The following is a 19,538-nucleotide window of genomic DNA, read 5'->3' as shown; positions in this document are numbered from 1 at the left end:
GTTGTTCAGTAAATTACTTCTCTTACTAGTCAACAAATAAGCTCTTGCCAAAATCTATAAATCACTAGTAGTATCACTAAATTTTCCTTTCTGATCATCATCTGCCCGTAAAACAAACACTGTAGTTTGAAAGAAATTACTGTAATCTAGTCATTTGTGTTGTGGATAATAAATTGTATTTGGCTAGCCGTATGCTTTTTGTGGTAATGTGGTGAATATATTTATGTTACATATCTCTGAGCTAAGCTAAATATGTTGGGTTTGTTTCCTTTTCAGCAATGAAACTTCTGACAGCAGTTGTAGGCGTACATCTGAACCTTGATGTCAACAAGCACAATGCTCAAAGATTATATGAGGTGGAGAAGAACAGAATAAGTGGCAAGAGGACCAATTACAGACTTGACCAGCTAGAGAAAAAAAGGAAAGAGGTTAGGCAGGTGTCTTGTATGGGAGATGAGTGAAGATTTAAAAAGAGGGATTGCTGACAGCTTGCTTTTGGGTTACTGCAGTTCTTTTGAGGTTTATCTAATGCAAGCTGCAGAGCATTTGTGCCCACCCAGATTAAGTGGTACAAAAATGACTAAGGTAATAACTGACCTATATACTGTTAGCTTGCGATGTCTGTCCTACTAATTGCTTCATTAGCCCTTGATCTCTACACACATATAGATCAGCACACACATGTAATGGCATTAATAGCTCTGGTGTTGTGGGAGAGTGGTTTATATGCTTATACAAATTAAAAGCCAAGATTTTAGGTTTTTAACTGAGTTTCAATGAGAGAAATGAATGAAAAAGGACACAGGATAGCTGTTATCTCTGTATAAGTAATGCATTGTAAAAATCGTCATAACTTCAAGTATGACCTGTATCTTTGGTTTGGTTTCTGTCATTTCTTCTCTGCTCAGCTAGACAGCTCCGTATCACCTCCCAGAGACAGGACTCTGTACAGACAGAACTGTAAGATATAAATCTGGCTTTAGAACCATTTCCCTCTGTTCTGAGGTTTAGATACCCAAGAATATTTCTGTTACAGAAGCAGCCCCTTTTTCATAGGAAGTGTTAGGGTGAGACCTGAGTCTTTAGCATCATCAGAAATCTGATCTGACAGGAAGAACAGAGGAAATCTGTCTGTTGTTATCCTTTCTGATGCTTTGGATGAGAGAATGTTTACATAAAGTGTCATGTTCCCAAATTTTCAAAACTAGATTTCCTTGGCATGGTTAAAATACATGCTTGTTTTGTAAAAGGTGTGTTCTGAAAATTCCCTTGTCTGCCTTTCCTCCATCTTTGTTAAAGTGCATAAGAGGAGAATTTGGACCTATATGTGAAGATTGCTTAGCGATTGTGCTGTGTGTGGGTAGAGCAAGAGTCACCATATCAAAAATATTACGTGCTGTGCCTTGTTTTCCAGGTTTGTAGTTGGTACCTGCTAAATCTTTCATCAGTACGTAGCTACAAAAAGGCCAATTGCCAGCGTAGATACAGACCACTCATTTTGTGTTGGTACCATGTGTAAACAATAGTGATTTATACCACAGTAGTCTTGTAAATGCACTGATGTAAATTTATCGTGTGAAATGAACTGTGGGATCGCTGTAAACATTCAGTTCTCTTTCTATTTCAGTATGAGCAGAAGCTTCTGGATATACAGAACATGATGAATGCTATTTTCAAAGGGACGTTTCTAAGCCGTTATCGGTAAGAAGAAAATAGAGCTGTGAGGTGTATCTGCATTCCCAAGAGACTGTTGCTCAGATTGTCTCGAGAGTGGGATAGAGTTAAATGTCATGTTGTCAAGAAAAATGTAGCATTTAAATTATTTTAAGGAATTCGGGATTAGAAAAGGACCTCTCAATTTTGTTTCTGAAGTTTTACCTGCAGTACATTTGTTATTGAGAAGATATCCAGAACTTCAAAATAATTATTGTATGAGACATTTGTAGCTAAATGGATTAACTGTTGATTGAAGACTTAGAACGTTAATATATAAATATTGGAAATATTTTGATTGTACATACTTCAGCAATTCCAGGGGAAAATATTGCAAATGATATAATTAATGTATGTTAGGCATGTTAATGTATTAATATTACAATTTTATAATTTCACAGTGATGTGATCCCTGAGATCCGAGCTACGTGCATGGAAGAAATTGGCAGCTTGATTAACACATACCCAGATACATATTTAAATGATAGCTACTTAAAATACATTGGGTGGATGCTGTATGATAAGGTAACGTTTTTAGTTTTTCTTACTTCCGTATGGGGGCAATAGATAGGAAGATTTTTTTTTTTTTAAAATTTGGAAGAATCCTAAAGTTTAAGTTCCTAGGACTAGATATTAAAACTGTGATGGTACAAAAAAATCTTCTCTTTTCCCTATTCCAGGTTTTATTTTTAAAGCCATTGTGTCATTAAATGACAACAAACATTTTTTCTAGTTCAGTAGCAGTCTGAGTGTTCTTGTTTCACCATTTTTAATGTTATTGAATTAGCAATTATACTAAGTTGTAACACGTCCTATATCCTTTGAGCACATGCAGTGTTAAAGGTTGACTAAAACTGTGATTTTAGGTTTGATGGCTACATTTAAAATTTTGTCTTATTTTATAAAGATGAACAGATATAGTACCTATAGTACAACAGTCTTCAGTCCTGCATTTCTCATTTGGAATACAGAGATTATTTTCAGAAAGTCTATTTCAGTCACTTCCCAAAGGTTTTTCTCCTTTTCCTTTTAATATTTTTTTTCTTTTCAAATAGATGCACGTTTGAAAAAAAAAAAAAAAAAAGTAACTGAAAAATGTGCTTTTTCTCATGCTTCTAAAATACATGACAAATTTTAGGGAGATAGGTATATTTATCATGAATGGCTAACTACTGGAATTGGTACACTGTATTTCTTGCAGGCCGCCTTTTAAAGTGTATGTAGTATCTGTACAAATTCTGACACCTTCAGTTTTGTGTCAACTTCGGGTAATGTCCATGTTGTGAACAAAATTGTAGTTTACCACAAAGCCAGGAGGGGGAGCACAAAGCCTCTTTTTTCCTCGCTTTCTGCCATTTCTGTAAAGGTAGCATTCAGATTTTCAGAAGCAACAAATCTGTCAGGAACTGTTGTCTTTTCCTGCATGAATTTTATCTGATCAGAATATCTTTTTAGTGTTTGTTCAGTTGGGAGAATTCTCAAACTGTGAGAATAAGAAGTAATTTTTGACGATGATGTGTCTCCATTCCTAGTGCTGTACAGTGAAAATTAACAGCTGGTGTCTTTGATTAATGCACATAGCTTCTCCACTGTAATTTGTTGGAAACTAGAAATGGTTATTTGTCTAAAACGTAGTAGGTGGAAGCAGTGGTGCAGATGCAAGCAGAGAGAGAAGTCTTTCATATTCCACATTTGGCTGAGGCCTGGTAGTATGCCACTAGTGGTGGTTGCAGTCCCGGCTGTGCTTTGTGATTTGCAGCCACTGTTAAATTGCCCAATTCCAAAATGAGAGCAGGGCATTTCTGACATTGACAGCAGTGCTTTTAAATACATCTGAATGTTACTTCCCTCCATTCCTCCTTAATAAGCATTTCCATTCCACCGTGATAGTGGTGTGCAGCAAGAAACTGACATCTCCCAGAGCCAATTTTCTTTTAGAATATAACATAGAGACGTTTGCCAAATAATTTAGGCCCCAGAGTTAGAATACTTCAGTGGTTGTTTAACTGTGGGGAGAAATCTGGCCAGGATCATCTACAGCATTGTAAACAAACATTAGGTTCAGTCATTTGGGAGACTTTAAAGAGGACAACAAAAAAGCAAGTGTAAAATTAATGTTTTGTCAGCAAAGTCTTTTATTTGAATATAATCATTCTTCCCCATGAGATACCATTTTGCCATTATACCCCGATTTGAAACATGGTATTTTTACATGAAAGGCTATTTCCTATGTGCAAGAGGGTTCTCCAGATTCAGTGGTAATACTCTCAAAGTTGTATATGAATATCTCTCTTTGGCCCAGTAAGAGTTGTGGAACAGTGCTATAAAGATACGTTTTCAGGTAGTTTGTCTACTAGAAATAACATAACTTTATTTGTTGAAGACCAAGCAACGCTTGACAATAAATATGACAGCCCTATGCTACTGAGCAATGTTGTACATAAGCCCAATCACCTATCACTGCATTTGTGAAACCGAGGCACTTAACTTGTGCTCAAAGGCACCCGAAGGGGTATATAGCTAGTACATCAGCAGCCAGATCGAAGGGGAGTTCTGTGTAAAATGTTCAGAGTTAAAGACCAGAAAAATTGAGATGATGAAGAGTAAGGATGGGGAAAGTGGAAGGTAGAACCCGCAGAGAGGAATGCAAAGGCAATGAAAATGGAGATGTGCACAGATATACATGCGCATGTGTGCACACACTTGAGACCTCCCAGCATGTTAGACTAGCTTTGTCTGGAACTTCAGGGCAAGTTGCTGAGGTTTTCTCACTAGACTATAAAAAAATACCCAAAGAAATCCTGTGGGGGGAAAAAAAAAAAATCTGTTAAAATGAACTTTTGTGTCCTGGCCATGTGATACTCCTGGCAAATTTCAGGAAATTGAAGAGGTTTTTAGGTTTACCTCCCATGCGACGTGGCTATAAAAACTGATCCCATTGTTATGACAATTTCTGAAGTACTTCTTTCTTCAAGTGTTCATGCTAAAAGAGTGATTTTTCTTTCCAAAAATCATCTTTCTGCATATATACTGACATTTTTTTTGTGGGGACAGGATTTTTTTTTTTTAAACTATGTTTTACTGTGACAGGACAGCTAAGCTGCATTGTCTTCACTCTTCACATCTAGTTTTGGAATACTCCTGTTTTTCACAGTTTATTATTTGGAGGGTGTTGAGGAGGAACAGTGACTCAACCCTGCCTCGAAATCATCCATGCACCAGCCTGTACTTACAAGGCTTATTGAATGGCTCTGTCTCTTTGATTGCAGCAACACTGAAATCTCATAACTGAATGTGTCTAAACAGTGCTGGAGCCCATGTAGAGCTCCTTGATGTCACTAGAGCTGCTCACCATCTTACTGATTTTTCCTACCAGTCTGTTTGCAGGTCAGGGTCAGAGTACACTATGATACAGCTGAGGGACAGCGTATGTTCCGAGTATCCCGAATGAAGATGTGCTTATATAATTCCCCTTCACTCTGTCACGGCTTTGAAAGACAAAACAGGCAGGTATTTGTCAAGATTAGAATGATAGTTTTGCTGAAGGGAATAGGTGGCTAGTTGTTTTTTGTACTTGCCTACATTACTGCCCAAAGGAGCTGAAGGTAAGTGATGAGATAGTTTGAGAAGGATGTGGAATAGATTTGAATAATCAAGAAGCTGTGAGGAGTGATGAATCTGGAAACAGAAAGGTAGCTGAGAAGGAGAAAATGCAGCAGAAAACATAGGAAGACAGCAGAAATAGTCATAACAGAAGTAGTTATGCATTCATAGTTCTTAAACAACTTTCTCAAACATACTTACAGGGTTATGAGTGAGAGCTTTTGCGTGGGAAGTGGATACCTTAGAAGAAAGCAGGTGGTTTAGTTTAATGTATTAAACCATATATCTGCAACCCTACACTCGAATGCCACCTGACTGACAAGTGCAAGTGACTGATCACTAGCTGTGCTCGAAGGGCTATATGATCGTCCAACAAACCATCAGAAACATTTAAAAAATATATATTTATTTATCCCAACCACAAATAAAGTCCCTATTCACAAGGAAAACCTCATGGTAAAATACTGAGGGCAGCTGAAGCCAGAATGGCAGTACGCTGGCTGAGCTGAGTTTGTGCAAGTGTGCAAAGCTCCTGCCTGTGTCACTCCTGGCGGCAGGCAGTGATGGGTTCCAAGCTGAGACTGTTTGTGAGCGAGTTGTATGTTGTGGAGCCCTTGTGGGTGTAGGAAGCAGCAAGTGGGGGCAAGAGTCTCTTTCTCAGAGAATGCCTTTAATTTTAAAGGTGAACACGATTTAGAATATATACTGCTGGTGAGTTACGGGCAGGTTAGAGAGCAATGTTCGTCATCACCTATTGATTTTATACTTTATTTTTCTAGTAAAAAGCTGCCTTATGTAAAATTGTTGGGCAGACCCTGCTACTGGATATCATCCTTTCCTTTCCATCCTAAGCAGGTGAACAGGAACTTGTAGCAATACATAGCCTATGTGTAGGTGGTCTCCTTTCTTAGCTTTCCTTGAATTTTCCTACTGCTATTGTTAGCAGGAAAAAATAAGGAATGAATATGAAGAGACTGATTCAAGGCCTAAAGTGTCTGCTGATATCCCTAGCATTCTAAGTTTATGGAACACTGTGACTTTTTTTTTAATATTAGATTCTCAGAATAAATTTCTTAATGACATCCAAAGCTTTTGTCATTTGAAAGGTTTAGCAATAGACATGAGACGAATTAAAAATTGGGTCAGGGAAAAGTCCTCTTTTGTGGGACATTTGTGAAGCAGCAGTATGAACAGCAGGAAGTAACAGAGAGAACTATTTTGCCTAAATTCACCAACTAGGCCAAACTCAAAACAATGTGTCTCTTTTTAGGATGCTTAAAATACAGCATTCTAGAGTAAAACAGAAATGGGGAGAAGGCGTAATATTTGTATGTATGACACACTGGAGGGAAGGGATGGCATCCAGAGGGACCTGGACAGGCTTGAGAGGTTGGCCTGTGTGAACCTCGTGGAGTTCAGTAAGGCCAAGTGTAAGGTCCTGCACCTGGGTCAGGGCAATGCCAAAAATGAATACAGGCTGGGTGATGAGCGGATTGAGAGCAGCACTAAGGAGAAGGAGTTGGGAGTACTGGTGGATGAAAAACTCAGCATAAGCCGACGATATACACTACTCAGAAGAAACCTGGCCAGCAGATTGAGGGAGGTGATTCTTCCCCTCTACTTCTGTTCTCATGAGACCCTGCCTGGAGCGCTGCATTCAGCTCTGGGGCTCCCAGCACAGAAAGACATGGATGTATTAGAACGAGTCCAGAGAAGGGCCATGGAGATGATCAGAGGGCTGGAGCACCTCTCCTATGAAGACAGGCTGAGGGAGTTGGGGTTGTTCAGCCTGGAGAAGAGAAGGCTCCAGGGAGACCTTAGCAGCCTTTCTGTACCTAACAGGGGCCTACAGGAAAGCTGAGGAGGGACTTTTTGTCAGGGGGTGTAGTGATAGGACCAAAGGGTAATGGCTTTAAACTAAAAGAGGGTAGGTTTAGATTAGATACTAGGAAGAAATTTCTTACTCTGAGGGTGGTGAGGCCCTGGCACAGGTTGCCCAGGGAGGTTGTGGATGCCCCATCCCTGGAGGTGTTCAAGGCCAGGCTGGATGGGGCTTTGAGCAACCTGGTCTGGTGGGAGGTGTCCCTGCCCATGGCAGGGGGTTGGAACTGGGCAATCTTTGAAGTCTCTTCCAACCCAAACCGTTCTGTGATTCTATGAGAATCCACAATGATAAGCTGGTGCAATTCTAAGGTGCACATCTTCCTCAGGGAGGTTTTTCTGGACTGGAATTGCTTGGAATCCTTGTTGGAGTTTAACTGTTGTCTGAGTCAAAATGTTGAAAGGAAGCAAAGTCTGGTATACGTAAGAGTGATGATTGTATTAAGTAGGTCATCCATACTCTTGTCTTTGTATATCTTTAACAGGTGAATAGCACAATTCTTGTGTCTTTTGCATTCTGTTGCTTATAATAGCTGTAGCATCTGTGAGAGTTTCTTTGAGTCTTAGGGAGCCTACAACCTTTGATGTCACCTTTAAGTTTGGCTCATTGCAGGCTTTCTCAGAGGGAGGGAGGGGAAAAAGAGAGAGGGAGAGATGCACACATACAAAACAGTACTGGTATCGCTAATAAAGAAAATGAGGTGGTATTTGGGTAATCTGCTGTAGGTACCCACAAAGAACTCTTATTTGCATAATAAAATGCCAGCAGTAAATAATCAGAGATAATATATTAGCAGATTTCTCTTTGTCTTGTAGCAACCTGAAGTGCGGTTGAAGTGTCTTCTGGGACTGCAGGGAATTTATAGCAGAAAAGAACTTGTTTACAAGATGGATCTCTTTACTAGCAGATTCAAGGTAAATAGATGATTGTTCTCTAGTTTTTAAGTCTGGGTTGGGTGTGTACACAGGGTGTGATGTTTTTGGTCAGAGCTCATCTCCCCACTCCCTTGAGTGACAGAAGCTTAGAGTATTGCAGAAGCAGCCTGCTTGACTGAGTGGATGAAGGAGTTTTGCAGAGGTGTTTCCCTCTGTTTCTGTGGAATTTTCACAGTTCCATTTCACTGTAGTTTACGCACAAAATGGTGTTAACATGCACTGTAGTTAAATATCTGCATCATTTATCCAGGATGGCCCAGATTTTTTTACAGGATCTTTGACAGACGGGAAAGAATTTGATACTCCAGCCGTTCCTTTTTTTGCTATTCCTGATAATTGGTTAAGCTCTTAGATATATGATTAGCTACGTATTACACATGTATTACACTGCTAGCTATGTATTACGCATGTATTACACTGACGCGAGAATGACTCTGTTGATCTACCATGTCAGTATGACTCTTGAAGAAGGATTCCTTACCTCCTATCTGAACAAGTCAGACGATATCCTGAAATTCCGTGAGCTTGTTCTGTGACTCACTGACCCTGTAGGCTTTATGTACACGTCTTTATCACATCCAACATATGTATATACTTTTATTATACTCCAACACCTTGACTCATTTAAGAAGTGAGCCCTTACTTTTTTAATCCTGCCCTTTGTAACTATTTAATCAGCTATTCTTATCCTAGCGGGGCAGGATCTTTAGGATCTTTTCAGTATGTGAATAAGAAAGCTCAAGATGCTGTGAGAGGGGGGATTGATACCACAGTCCCTCTGAATCAGCACACAATCAGTGCCTGCATGTGGTGGCAATTTGTATTTTTTTTTTTTTTTTTCCAAAAGGTGCAGTACTTACCCATATGTCAGAGCAGTTGTTAGTAGTAAGAAGTGCCTTTAGAACATCGTTGAAGAACAAGATACAGATTAATATTGGTAACTTAAGAATAAATTGTTCAGACTGGATCTTGGCTATCTAAGATTAACCCGTTTTAAACAGTTTTGTAGTGATGTTCTCTCTTTGCTGTTAAAGGAAGGTTGTTACAAGCTACTGTATGCTGTATATGCATCTGCAGGATTGGTATTCAAAGGCTGATGAACAGCTCCAGTCTGTTCTCACTGAGATCTCTCTTTCTGTGGAGGGCACTATATAACTAGATTATTGCAAACTCTACCTCCCCAATGTAAAAAGCAAACAAACCAACTCAACCCCTCCTTCTCCTCTAAAGAGAAGAAATCCAAACAGCAAATACAGACAGATCTGAAATCTCCCAGGGTTGAAATACTGTTTTCTTGGTGATGGGAACTGTAAATATATAATCGTCAATCCATTTCCAGCAAGCTGGATTTTCACATGCTTCCTCTGTTACCCTTGAGTTTTCAAAGTGAGGATTCATGGACTTCCACACCTTACATCTGGGTTGTTAGAAAAAGGAAGGTGTAAAGCAAAATGGATCTAGACATTTAGAAATGATATATAAGTGAGAAAGCTGCTAGTCCCCAAACAAGCAATTCTGAAGGTTTAATATGCCTTAAAGTTGTAGGCTGCACTGAGGAGTGTCAGTTCTTGAGTGCATAGGACAGGAAAGTTTCCACTGTTTTCTGAGATGTATATATGTGCACCAAGGTGCAATAGGGTGAGTTCTAGAGGTCAGGAATATTACCGCTATTTCACGAAGCACCTTTATGACTTAATTCCTAATTATCTTTCCAGCAAGGCACTGGCTTCTGTAATGTCTAGATACACACACCTTATTGTTGATGGGAGAAGCTGATTATATAATGCTTGTAATTTGAGGCTTACCTTCATTTAACATATTGAAGTGTCAGTAGTAACATCTTAGAAACAAGTTGTCAGTCACTTTTAATTTGTAGACTGTAGTTGATTTCTTGTGAACGCATACATTACATCTATTAAAAAAAAATACCATATTACTGCATGATTAATTCAGTTAAAAAATTAACATGCTGTTAATTTTCAGGGGCTGGGGAACTACTTGGTAGTAATCAAGTTGCCTTATGTCTCTTAGGAAATAGCTGCTGAAATAAAAATAAATCTCTGCTCTACTAGTGTAGATGATCTATCTGTAGCAAAAATAATGTTTATTGAGAACAAAACATGTTACATCTTTTTATTATCATTTTACATCCATTAGGATCGAATTGTGTCCATGCCTCTGGACAAGGACCATGAAGTAGCAGTTCAAGCCATGAAACTCTTGATGCTTATGTCACAGTAAATAATTTCTTTTTTAACTTACTGTATTGTTTTAATGGCAACAAGATCCAGATAAAATCCTGATGAATCTTCCTGTAATCAATTACATGCTGGGAAACAATTGGTCCCAGCAGGATATGAGTTACAGTTAAAGCTGCTCAAGACATGATATTTTCTTTCTGTGGGAAACACCAATGTTTAAGAAAACCTTTTTGGTCAGATTCAATGTGAAAACAAAATATGAAAAACAATTATTTTTATCTTTATAATTCCCCCCGAAAGAAAATTTCAAAGCATTTTCAATTTGGCTTTTCTCAAATAGACTGTCTGTCTGTCTCCTGGGAAGTCCCCACCATACAGTCTTCTGTCCCAGCGTAGCCAGGTCTTGACTAGGAGCTCAGGGAACTCTGGCATCTTCCCTGTCTCCCCACCTGATGCAGGAAGCCTTGAACTTTATTGCTAGAATTTGGGCTTCCAGATTCTTTGCTCCATGACAGAAAATCTGGGAGCTATTAAGCCCACAGCAGCCTAACTGACAGCAAATGAATAAGTATATGGCATCTTGTTTTTGCTAAAGTGGAAAAGTAACAGAAAAGTTGTTTTGTTGGGAAATTACCTACCAGCCACAGATTTGGTAAAGTAATGTCAAATTGAAAGTGTGGGGAAAAACTAGACTAACATTACCGAAGTACGTGATTCCTATTCCAATATGTCCTTGAGAAACATGTTTATTTTAGAAACAACTTTTTTTTTGGCAAAATATATGAAGAGTAGATTCTCTGTCCCTCTTTTTCAGAGCAAAATAAGAATAACAAAACCCACTGCGTTACATTGTTAATATAGTTGAGATTTTAGGACTCTATAAGTGTCCATTCTGTTTTGGAGTTTAAGTTGAATTCTGCTGATGCAGGTGCTTATCTCCACGTACAGCATGGTGCATTGTCCAATAGCCTTGAGCCATTTGCTTTTCCATTTAAGCCAGAAGTATTGGTCATTGCTAGAAGATGATGTAAAAGTTAATGGACCAAAAATATGGTGATGTAGATATTTACATTAAATTTTAAGTACTTGTGTCGAAGTGATGCTTTATTGTCTAGACTCACTCCTATTTCACTTCACACTCTATTGATTTGAGTGGTGTTTCTCTAGGTTACTCCAACATATGCATCAGAACAGCATATGACTACTTCACAGTAGTGTAACATGCTTTTCTGAAGCAAGTACTATTATTCGTGTCTCACTAGATAGGGTTTATTGTTTCTGTGTTTACAATATCTAGTTCTACATCACTTGGTTCTCTGTGACGTGTAGCTATTGGAACAAAGCACAATGCTGTGTCTGTGTGTAACGTGTCCCTGTGCTAGGAGGAGTAGCACACCATTGTTGAAGTACAAAGACGTTGAGCACCAGTTATGGCTGCCCTTGTTCTGTCTGAACTAACAAGTGCTATATTGGCACTGCAGCTGTTTAGGGTCTCTGGCTTTATTATGTGGGATCATGTTCTCATTAATGTGAGCTGCAGCTATAAAAGTCTAATCATTTTTTTTCCCCCTGAAGCAATTTTTTTCCCCCAAATTCTCTTAAATATAGTTAGGTTTTCGATGTAAGTACAGTCTAAAGTTTTCTGAATGGCACTTTTCCATCATAAAATATACTTTTAATGATCAGAAGGAATACACTATAAAATTGTTTTCAGTTAGGCTGTGTGGAGCAATACATGCTTTTTTCTTTTTGCTCGTCTGTTGTATAGCCATCCTCCTTTCTGTCCCCCTCTCCCCACATCTGCTTTGAGCGCTGCTGGTTTTGCTTAATTACTAGAATGATGAAAGTAAGAATTGGGAAGTCAATGAGCAAATTCAAGGACAGATCTTTTTTTTTGATGTGACTAGTACTGATCCATCTATAAAACCTGTGTGAAGAGAATGCAGAAAATACAGACACTATCCAGTACAGATTTCATAATAAGAGCCTGCATCAAGATGCTTTTCTTGAAGCAGGGACAAAGCTTATGCCACAGAACCTACAGGTATCAGAAGGGACTCATTGCTGACATTGCAGAAGCAAGGAAGTCTCAGGCTCTCAAGTAGGTGCATAGCATGGTTCAAAACCATTACCTGAATATTGAGCAGTAAAGCTGCCTGATAAATGCAATAAAGCATGAAGTGATGTTGCGGACAGTGACTCCACTGCCCGTAAAGAATAATAAATGACAACTTGTATAAATGGCACTGCTGCTTGTATGTATTTATGTAATACATTGAGAGCACTCAGTCATGCTGTATTGACTTCTCTGCGGATGGTCAATCTGCAAATTTAGCAACTAGTTGCACAAACTACATTTTTAGTGAGGCATGAAAGACCTTTCAGATCAAGTTTCCATTTTTAAAGCTACCAGTAAGAACATCCGTCAGTAAGAACTCTCTCTATTTGATTTGGAATCATGATATTATGGAATTGGCTAACAAGTCTTTTTTTTTAATGAACAATATAAACTTGACTGGTCGGGTACTGATCTCTAGGACTTGTCTCTAGTTCCGGAATACATATTTTGTTATTTAATGACATGTATTAGAGAGAGGCAAGGCTAAGAGTAACTTTTATTTTCCCCTCACCATTAGTCTGCTGGGTGCTCTGTCAGTTTCCTGGGGAAAATTTACTATATTAGCAACTCTCTTTTATGAGTTTCCATAACTGTCTTTTGGGTGAGTATAGTAGCAAGACCTCTTTGCCAGTTTTTTTTTTTTTTTTTTTTTTTTACAGTTGCAGTGGAACTCTGCTGCATATTCGTTAGTAATAACTATGACTCTCTCTTAACCATCACTGCATTTTAGTGCAGTGGAATATATACCTGGCTGCTCTGTGCACTACTGGCCCATAAAATTTCTGTGCTGGCCTTTACATTCTTTCTTGCTAGCCAAATGGGCAATGAAAATACCAATCTTTTTGATTCACTTAAACATGCTACATTATTAAAAAATAAAAAAATAAAAAAAAATCCAGTGCTGACTTAAAACCCTCTTGCTCTGCATATACCTGTGTTTTTTTTTTTCCAAATCCATATTTGTATTTTCATTTTGTCTTTCTCTGAGCTGATTTTTTTTCTTCTTGTTTGTTGCATGTTGTCTCAATTGAATGCCAAGGTCTTTGGGCTGGTGGATTTCTATTTTTACACAGCATGGTGTGATCCTGAAACTGAAATGAGCCTATGAGGTTTAGCATAACAGAAATTATTAATGCTACTGAATTATGCATAATAGTTAGCATTAATGTTGCAAAGGATCTGAGAGGGAGTAGAACTAGGAAGGAGAAAAAATGAGTGACAGTGAGAAGCCAAGGAATCTTACTGCAAACATCGCCCATCAGGAGGTAAATTAGTTTAGCATCGCTGCTGCCAGACAATTCAGTTCATTTTTGTGTGCTTAAGTACCTGAAAGAGTTGAGGGAGTTTGGAAAAGAGAGCAAAAGTAATTAGATAACTGAAGTAGGTGAATGTGATTACAAGTGGTGCATGTAGGGACACAAATTTATAAATGGCTTGAAAGGTAAAGAGCAAAGAGGGAGAAAATTATCTTGTATCACATTAGTTAAATGTAAGTAGAAATTAAACTGTGTTTTAAACACAAAGCTCTGAAATTTGAAATCTGGAAGAGCTGCCTCAGTGAGAACTGTGGGTATATTGAGGACTCATTAAAGACTTGTTTAAGCTACTTGTTGGAGCTGATAAATACGTTAATTTTCACTTCAGTACTTTGACAGTGTTAAGTAGGGTTTATCCAACTTAAAGGTCAGGAAACTGAGGCTTATAAGTTCTGGGTGTTCTGCTTAGCACAGGAGGCCCAAGTCAAGTAGAGATTCATCATTCTTGCACTTAAAAATAAAATTTTAGTCTCCCTTCGTATTCTGAGTTAGACTGGTTGGAGAGGGAGGGGTTACGTTCTAGGAGAAACTCAAAAACTGGATTGGCAAAGTACGCCATGGAAAATAATTCATTGTCAGCAGAGAGTTGAACTCTGATTCTCTAGTGTTATTTCATAGCTGAGCCATGGACTTCAGAGAAGGAAGTGACATATGCAAATGCATTATATCTAGCAAGGTTATTCAGAAAGTTACTATTCAGAGAAACAGTTAAGTTGTGTTGAAGGCTTAAATGCTATAATTGTTGAATCATAGGATGGCTTGGGTTGGAAGGGACCTTAAAGATCACCTAATTCCAACCCCCTGCTCTGGGCAGGGACACCTCCCACTAGATCAGGTTGCCCAGGGCCCCATCCAGCCTGGCCTCAAACACAAAATTCTACTATAAAAAGTGTTTTGCTGTGATTCTAAAAAGTAAGCTGAAGAGAGATGTGTATGCTTTGCATACACATAAGGAATTTACCCACCTTTGGTTTGTCTAGTGGCTTTGAGGAAAAATAAATAAATGTTACTGTGAAGTTGATAGAAGTAGTGACATAAAGGTCTCTCTTCAGTAAAGCAAATTACACAGCACAGTTCTGATTTCTTGCATGAGTAACTTGGCTGTAGCAGTACTAGTGAAAAGGAATGGTGTTGGGACTCCTCATGGCTCCTCTGTGCTTCCTGCAGGTCCACACTCCAATTAAGGTAGAGTTATGGTAGTGCTTTGTCGTTTAGAGGAGTCAAACCTATTGCAAACAAAGCAGAAGTGAAAGACCAAAATGGAGCAAAGGTGTGTGCCTTCTCTGCCTTCGCCTTTTTTCCATCTTCTCAGTTTTATGCTTTCTTGGAAGTTAACTGTCAGCAATTTTCTGTCATCTGTGCACCTCTGGTCAAGAACCTTCACATCTGTTCTGAAATCTTCATATCTTTCCTGTCTGAAGAGTTGACAAGAAAAAATAAGGGTTGCCTGTCTCCTAGGGTCATGTTTCTTAACCAGAACAGAATACCATATAGCATCTGTTTAATGTGCATCTTCCTGTGCTCTGTCACAGCATAACCATGGAATCACAGCGCATTGCAACATACGAGTCCTATTTTCAAGTGGGTGGCAAAGGACTCTTGTTCTACTGTAGTGTGGCAACCATGTTATCAGCTCTTTCTGATCACCAAAGTGCCATCTTGAAATACCTGCAATAGCAGTAGGGTAGAATGAAGGAAATAACATTTTAAAATATAAAAAATAGATAATCCGTTCTGTTATTTTAAACAGAATGCTTTCAAGAGGTATTTTTTGAATAGTAGTGCTCAGTGCAATGCGATGTTTTTAAAATGTACTTGTAGGTTTGCATATTTAACTTGAATTTATTTTAAATGCAAAATAAACTGAGTTTTTAAAATTGCGATGCTGACCTTGAATTACCCATGGCCAAATAACATGGGCTAAATCTTTCCCTGCCAGATCCTCCTCTGCCATTAAAAGCAAAAAAGAGTAAGTTGGTAAGCTTTCAAAAATGCATCAGGTGTATTTTTATTTTACTGTTGTGATTTTGATTGTTATCCTTAGTATAAGCTGTAGTGCAGACCAAGAGAGGTGATTCCAGCCACGTCTCTTGCATACAGTAAAACGGAACAAAAAGCAAGATATGAAACCTTTCATCTGGTGCCATAGGCAGAACAAAATGGGTCTGTGATCTCTCCCTAGAAGATCCCAACTTCTTCATGCCATGTTCACACTGAACTGCAGAGAAAATGGTATGTCATGACATTGCTATGTGGAAGGCCGTGCCTGTTTATTTTTAGACACCTAAACACTGGCAGGCACTTCTGGCTTAACCTTTATCTGTTGCTTGGCATTCTGAGGGCTGTAAATTAGCAGCAGTATTATTGCTGTATTTAAAGTATTATTTGAATGTGTGATTATTGGCTTATGTTTGTAAGAAAGGCACCCATTTATTGTAGTAGTATTACTGGTAGTGGCAGCAGGTGTAGCCAAGTGTTGCTACTTCCAGAGGCAAGTAAAACACTTCCACTCTCATTGGAGTGGGAATTTTGAGTGTAAAGCACATTGTCTCAGAGAGAGTGGTGGTCAGAGCTGTTACATCTCACCTGCTCTTGTATTGAAGACAGACGAAATAGCACTGTTGCAGACCAATGTAACTGGGGCAAATTCCTAGCCTCTTTGAAGGCATAGTCAAAACCAAGGAGGTTGGAATTTCACTTGTGCTAGAAAACAGCAAAGTCCTTAATTTCTACCCAAAGAGATTGCAGGCATGTTACTGAGCACTTTGAGTCATCTAAACAATTTAGGCAAGACATTTTTTTTTTAAAACAGACTCACAGGTCTCACTATTTCCATAAACGTGCAAGGAAGAGAAAAGCTGACAGATGAGTAAATTCGAATATCAGAAAACATGTACACTTGACTGGTGTGTTCATGCTGAAAAATCCATTTAAATATACAAAAAAAGGTTGTTTTTTTTGCTTTGGTGGCAGTCAAACGCTGGAACAGATTGTCAGAGAGGCTGACTGGACACAACCCACAGCAACCTGCTGTGGCTGACTCTCTGAGCAGACGGTTGGACTAGGTGATCTACCTACTCCAGAGGTACTCTCCAGCCTTGGCTGTTTGTGATTCAGTGTTGGCCCACTCTAGATCACTGTGTGTTCATGTGGAATTTTCTTCTTTTTCAAGATGTCCACTGTTTAAAAAAAATAAATGTGTGTATAGAGAAAATGAGAAGGGCAACTTAGCAAAAACTAGGGCTTTAAAAGAACTAAATAACAGACTGATATTAAAAAGAATGAACGCAAACTTTTTGGATGGCTTCATGAAATTCCCGCAGTCTTTTAATATAAAGGCATGCTGGGTGATCCATTCTTACTCCTGTAAGTGCAGTTTGTTGTCAGTCTTATTTTACTCTCACTTGTTAACCTTGTAGAAGTTTAATAATTCAATGCTTCATTCATGGCTTTGCAGGGCATGCCAATGCTTATTCAGAGATGCTAATGCACCATGTTATCTCTTTTAGTTTCTTATTGTTTAGTAACAATAAGCACATTTTTATGCTATTTCCCCGGTTCCGTAGATGGCTGAATAAGAATTCCCATTAATATTTTTCTTTATGTTGATTACATGATATATATACTCAGAGCACTTTCTTTTTCTTCTGTTACCACAACTGTGTACTCAAGGGAACTGTGTGTGTTAAAAGAAGCCACCAAAACCTGCCAGAATTTCTTTTTGATTCACTGCAAGTATTATCTTGCAAGATTGACGCATGACTTCTGAAGATACACCATCAGCTCTCCCATTTAAACAGCTTTTTACTGTGCTTATGACTGTCATGAACATACACATAAAAAAATACTTGCAATGAACAGTCCAGCGATACTCTTACTTAGTGTGAGCTCACACTTTCTTTCAGTCAGATTTGAGGATATTTTGGGACTTCGGGACTTGCGAGGATGCTGAAGGATGCAACAGGCTTGGAGACAAATGGGCAAGCGCAGGAAGGGGTTTTAATTTTCTAAGTCGTCACTCCCACCAAATGAGGAATATGAATCCTCAGTTTTAAAAGAGGTACTGGACTGCAGCTGTAGGTGATTTTAAACTAGTACTAGCTGAGAACCGAGCACAATAATAAATAAAAACTTTCTGCTCACCTGACCATAGGAAGTGGAAGGATCTCATATGTTGCTGTTTCATTCTCTCAAGTAGCTTAGTCCAATGACATTGTTATTGCAGTAAGGAGCAAGCATTTTGAAACTGTAACCCTTGTTTTGGTCTTCACTTAGCTGGTATCTCTTTGGTGGGTTATTCAGCCTCAATGCTTCATTTTCCTGTTTTGTAACAAGTTGTAGTTAATGCCAGTGCTACCTCTCATAGTGTGTTCTGGCTTTATTAGTTGCCAGCTGGCATTCTCAAGATGCATAGCTGAATGCCTGTAAAAAACGTTGTGATTTTCAGTGTATTTGGACAGAAAGGTTGCAGGCATAAGCATGCTGTCAAGAATGTGTTTTGGTTTCTTTTTGTGTGTGACTCTGTATAAGCCTAGTGTAATGGAGTATAAATTTTAAAATTCTGTTGTAAAAAATCATTTTAAAAGACTTTGTTTTGCAAGATGAAGTTTTCTTGTTTATTATCTTTTATGACAACCATCAAAACGTGAGGTAAAATTTGCCTCTTTCGTTATTATTACTCTTTTTACCATGGCCACTAATCAACTTATATTTTATATTATACTTTAAATTAATATTCTGTCCATCCAATGGGCCTGACTTCTCATGGCTTGTACAGACCTCTTGTTTCTCTACAAAATGAGTAAAAAATGCTGCTAGTTCCATTTGATAGCATTTGTAGATACATCCTACAAAACTTTATCTGTATAAACAAGTTGCAAGGCTAAGGAGCATCAAGTCTAATAAAGCTGGACATACCATTCATTGTATTCTTTGCAGATAAACCTGAACTATAACTTCCGTTGTTATTTTTGCCTAGGAACTGCGAGGATGTGTTATCAGATGAAGACTGTGAAACCTTATACCAGTTAGTTTATACCACACACCGTCCACTTGCAGTAGCAGCTGGGGAATTCCTTTACAAAAGGTATCTCTGCCTATTTCTTGCATATTCTCATTTGTTTCGGAATGAAGGTGGATTTATTTAAGAGGGACATTAAGCATTCATTTTTCTGCTGGAAGCGTGTGTGCCATGAGGATAGTAGATGTACTTTCTTCTTTTCATTTGGCAGGGAAATGCTGTCTGGGGGTGATCGTTTGTTCCTCGGCACGGCCTTCCACAATAGGCATGAGAAAAGTTGCAAGACTAACACAGAGAATATGAAACAATTGACTGATCCACAGATACCATGCCACGTTGAGAATATATCTCCTTTCTTTCTACTTTCTTTTCCTGTTGCTTTGCTTCTTACAAGCTAATTCATCACCTAGCATCTGCTGGATTTCCATAGCATTGGTGATTAATCACAAGAATGGCCTCCTCTTCCCTTTGGAAGTTGCCGTATACATTGTAAAGGCTTTGAATAATGAGAGATGCAGCAGATTAAAAAGCCCTCCCAATTTTCTGTCAGGTTAATGAAGTACAGGGTTTATCTTCCCCAGGAGTAAGTCTTATAAATGGGCTTCTTATAACAATGGTTGCATGAAGTGAATGGAGTTGGCATGCTAAAAAGAGAAGAAATAAATATTCTGTCTCTGTGGCTGAGAGAAATAATTTTGCTTTATGAGAAGGAATGAAAAATATTTTGGCAAGACTTTTGTGGGGAAAAA

At 38.5% G+C, this 19,538-nt stretch overlaps 1 protein-coding gene across 2 annotated transcripts in view; it reads left to right on the top strand.

Moving 5' to 3' along the window:
- Window positions 1-19,538, top strand: part of LOC121058841 (cohesin subunit SA-2-like) — a 62,279-nt gene that overhangs the window by 18,306 nt on the left and 24,435 nt on the right. For both annotated transcript variants that reach the window (XM_040534908.1, XM_040534917.1), the window contains 6 exons: window positions 277-428; window positions 1,628-1,701; window positions 2,115-2,238; window positions 8,014-8,112; window positions 10,291-10,370; window positions 18,748-18,855. In XM_040534908.1, coding sequence (XP_040390842.1) covers window positions 277-428; window positions 1,628-1,701; window positions 2,115-2,238; window positions 8,014-8,112; window positions 10,291-10,370; window positions 18,748-18,855 — 637 coding nt within the window. The remainder of the gene's footprint in view (window positions 1-276; window positions 429-1,627; window positions 1,702-2,114; window positions 2,239-8,013; window positions 8,113-10,290; window positions 10,371-18,747; window positions 18,856-19,538) is intronic.

The sequence above is a fragment of the Cygnus olor genome, chromosome 1, assembly GCF_009769625.2.
Source record: "Cygnus olor isolate bCygOlo1 chromosome 1, bCygOlo1.pri.v2, whole genome shotgun sequence".
NCBI classification, from domain to species: Eukaryota; Metazoa; Chordata; class Aves; order Anseriformes; family Anatidae; genus Cygnus; species Cygnus olor.
Note: the sequence above shows the minus strand (reverse complement) of the source record. Positions and strands in the feature narration are given on the sequence as shown.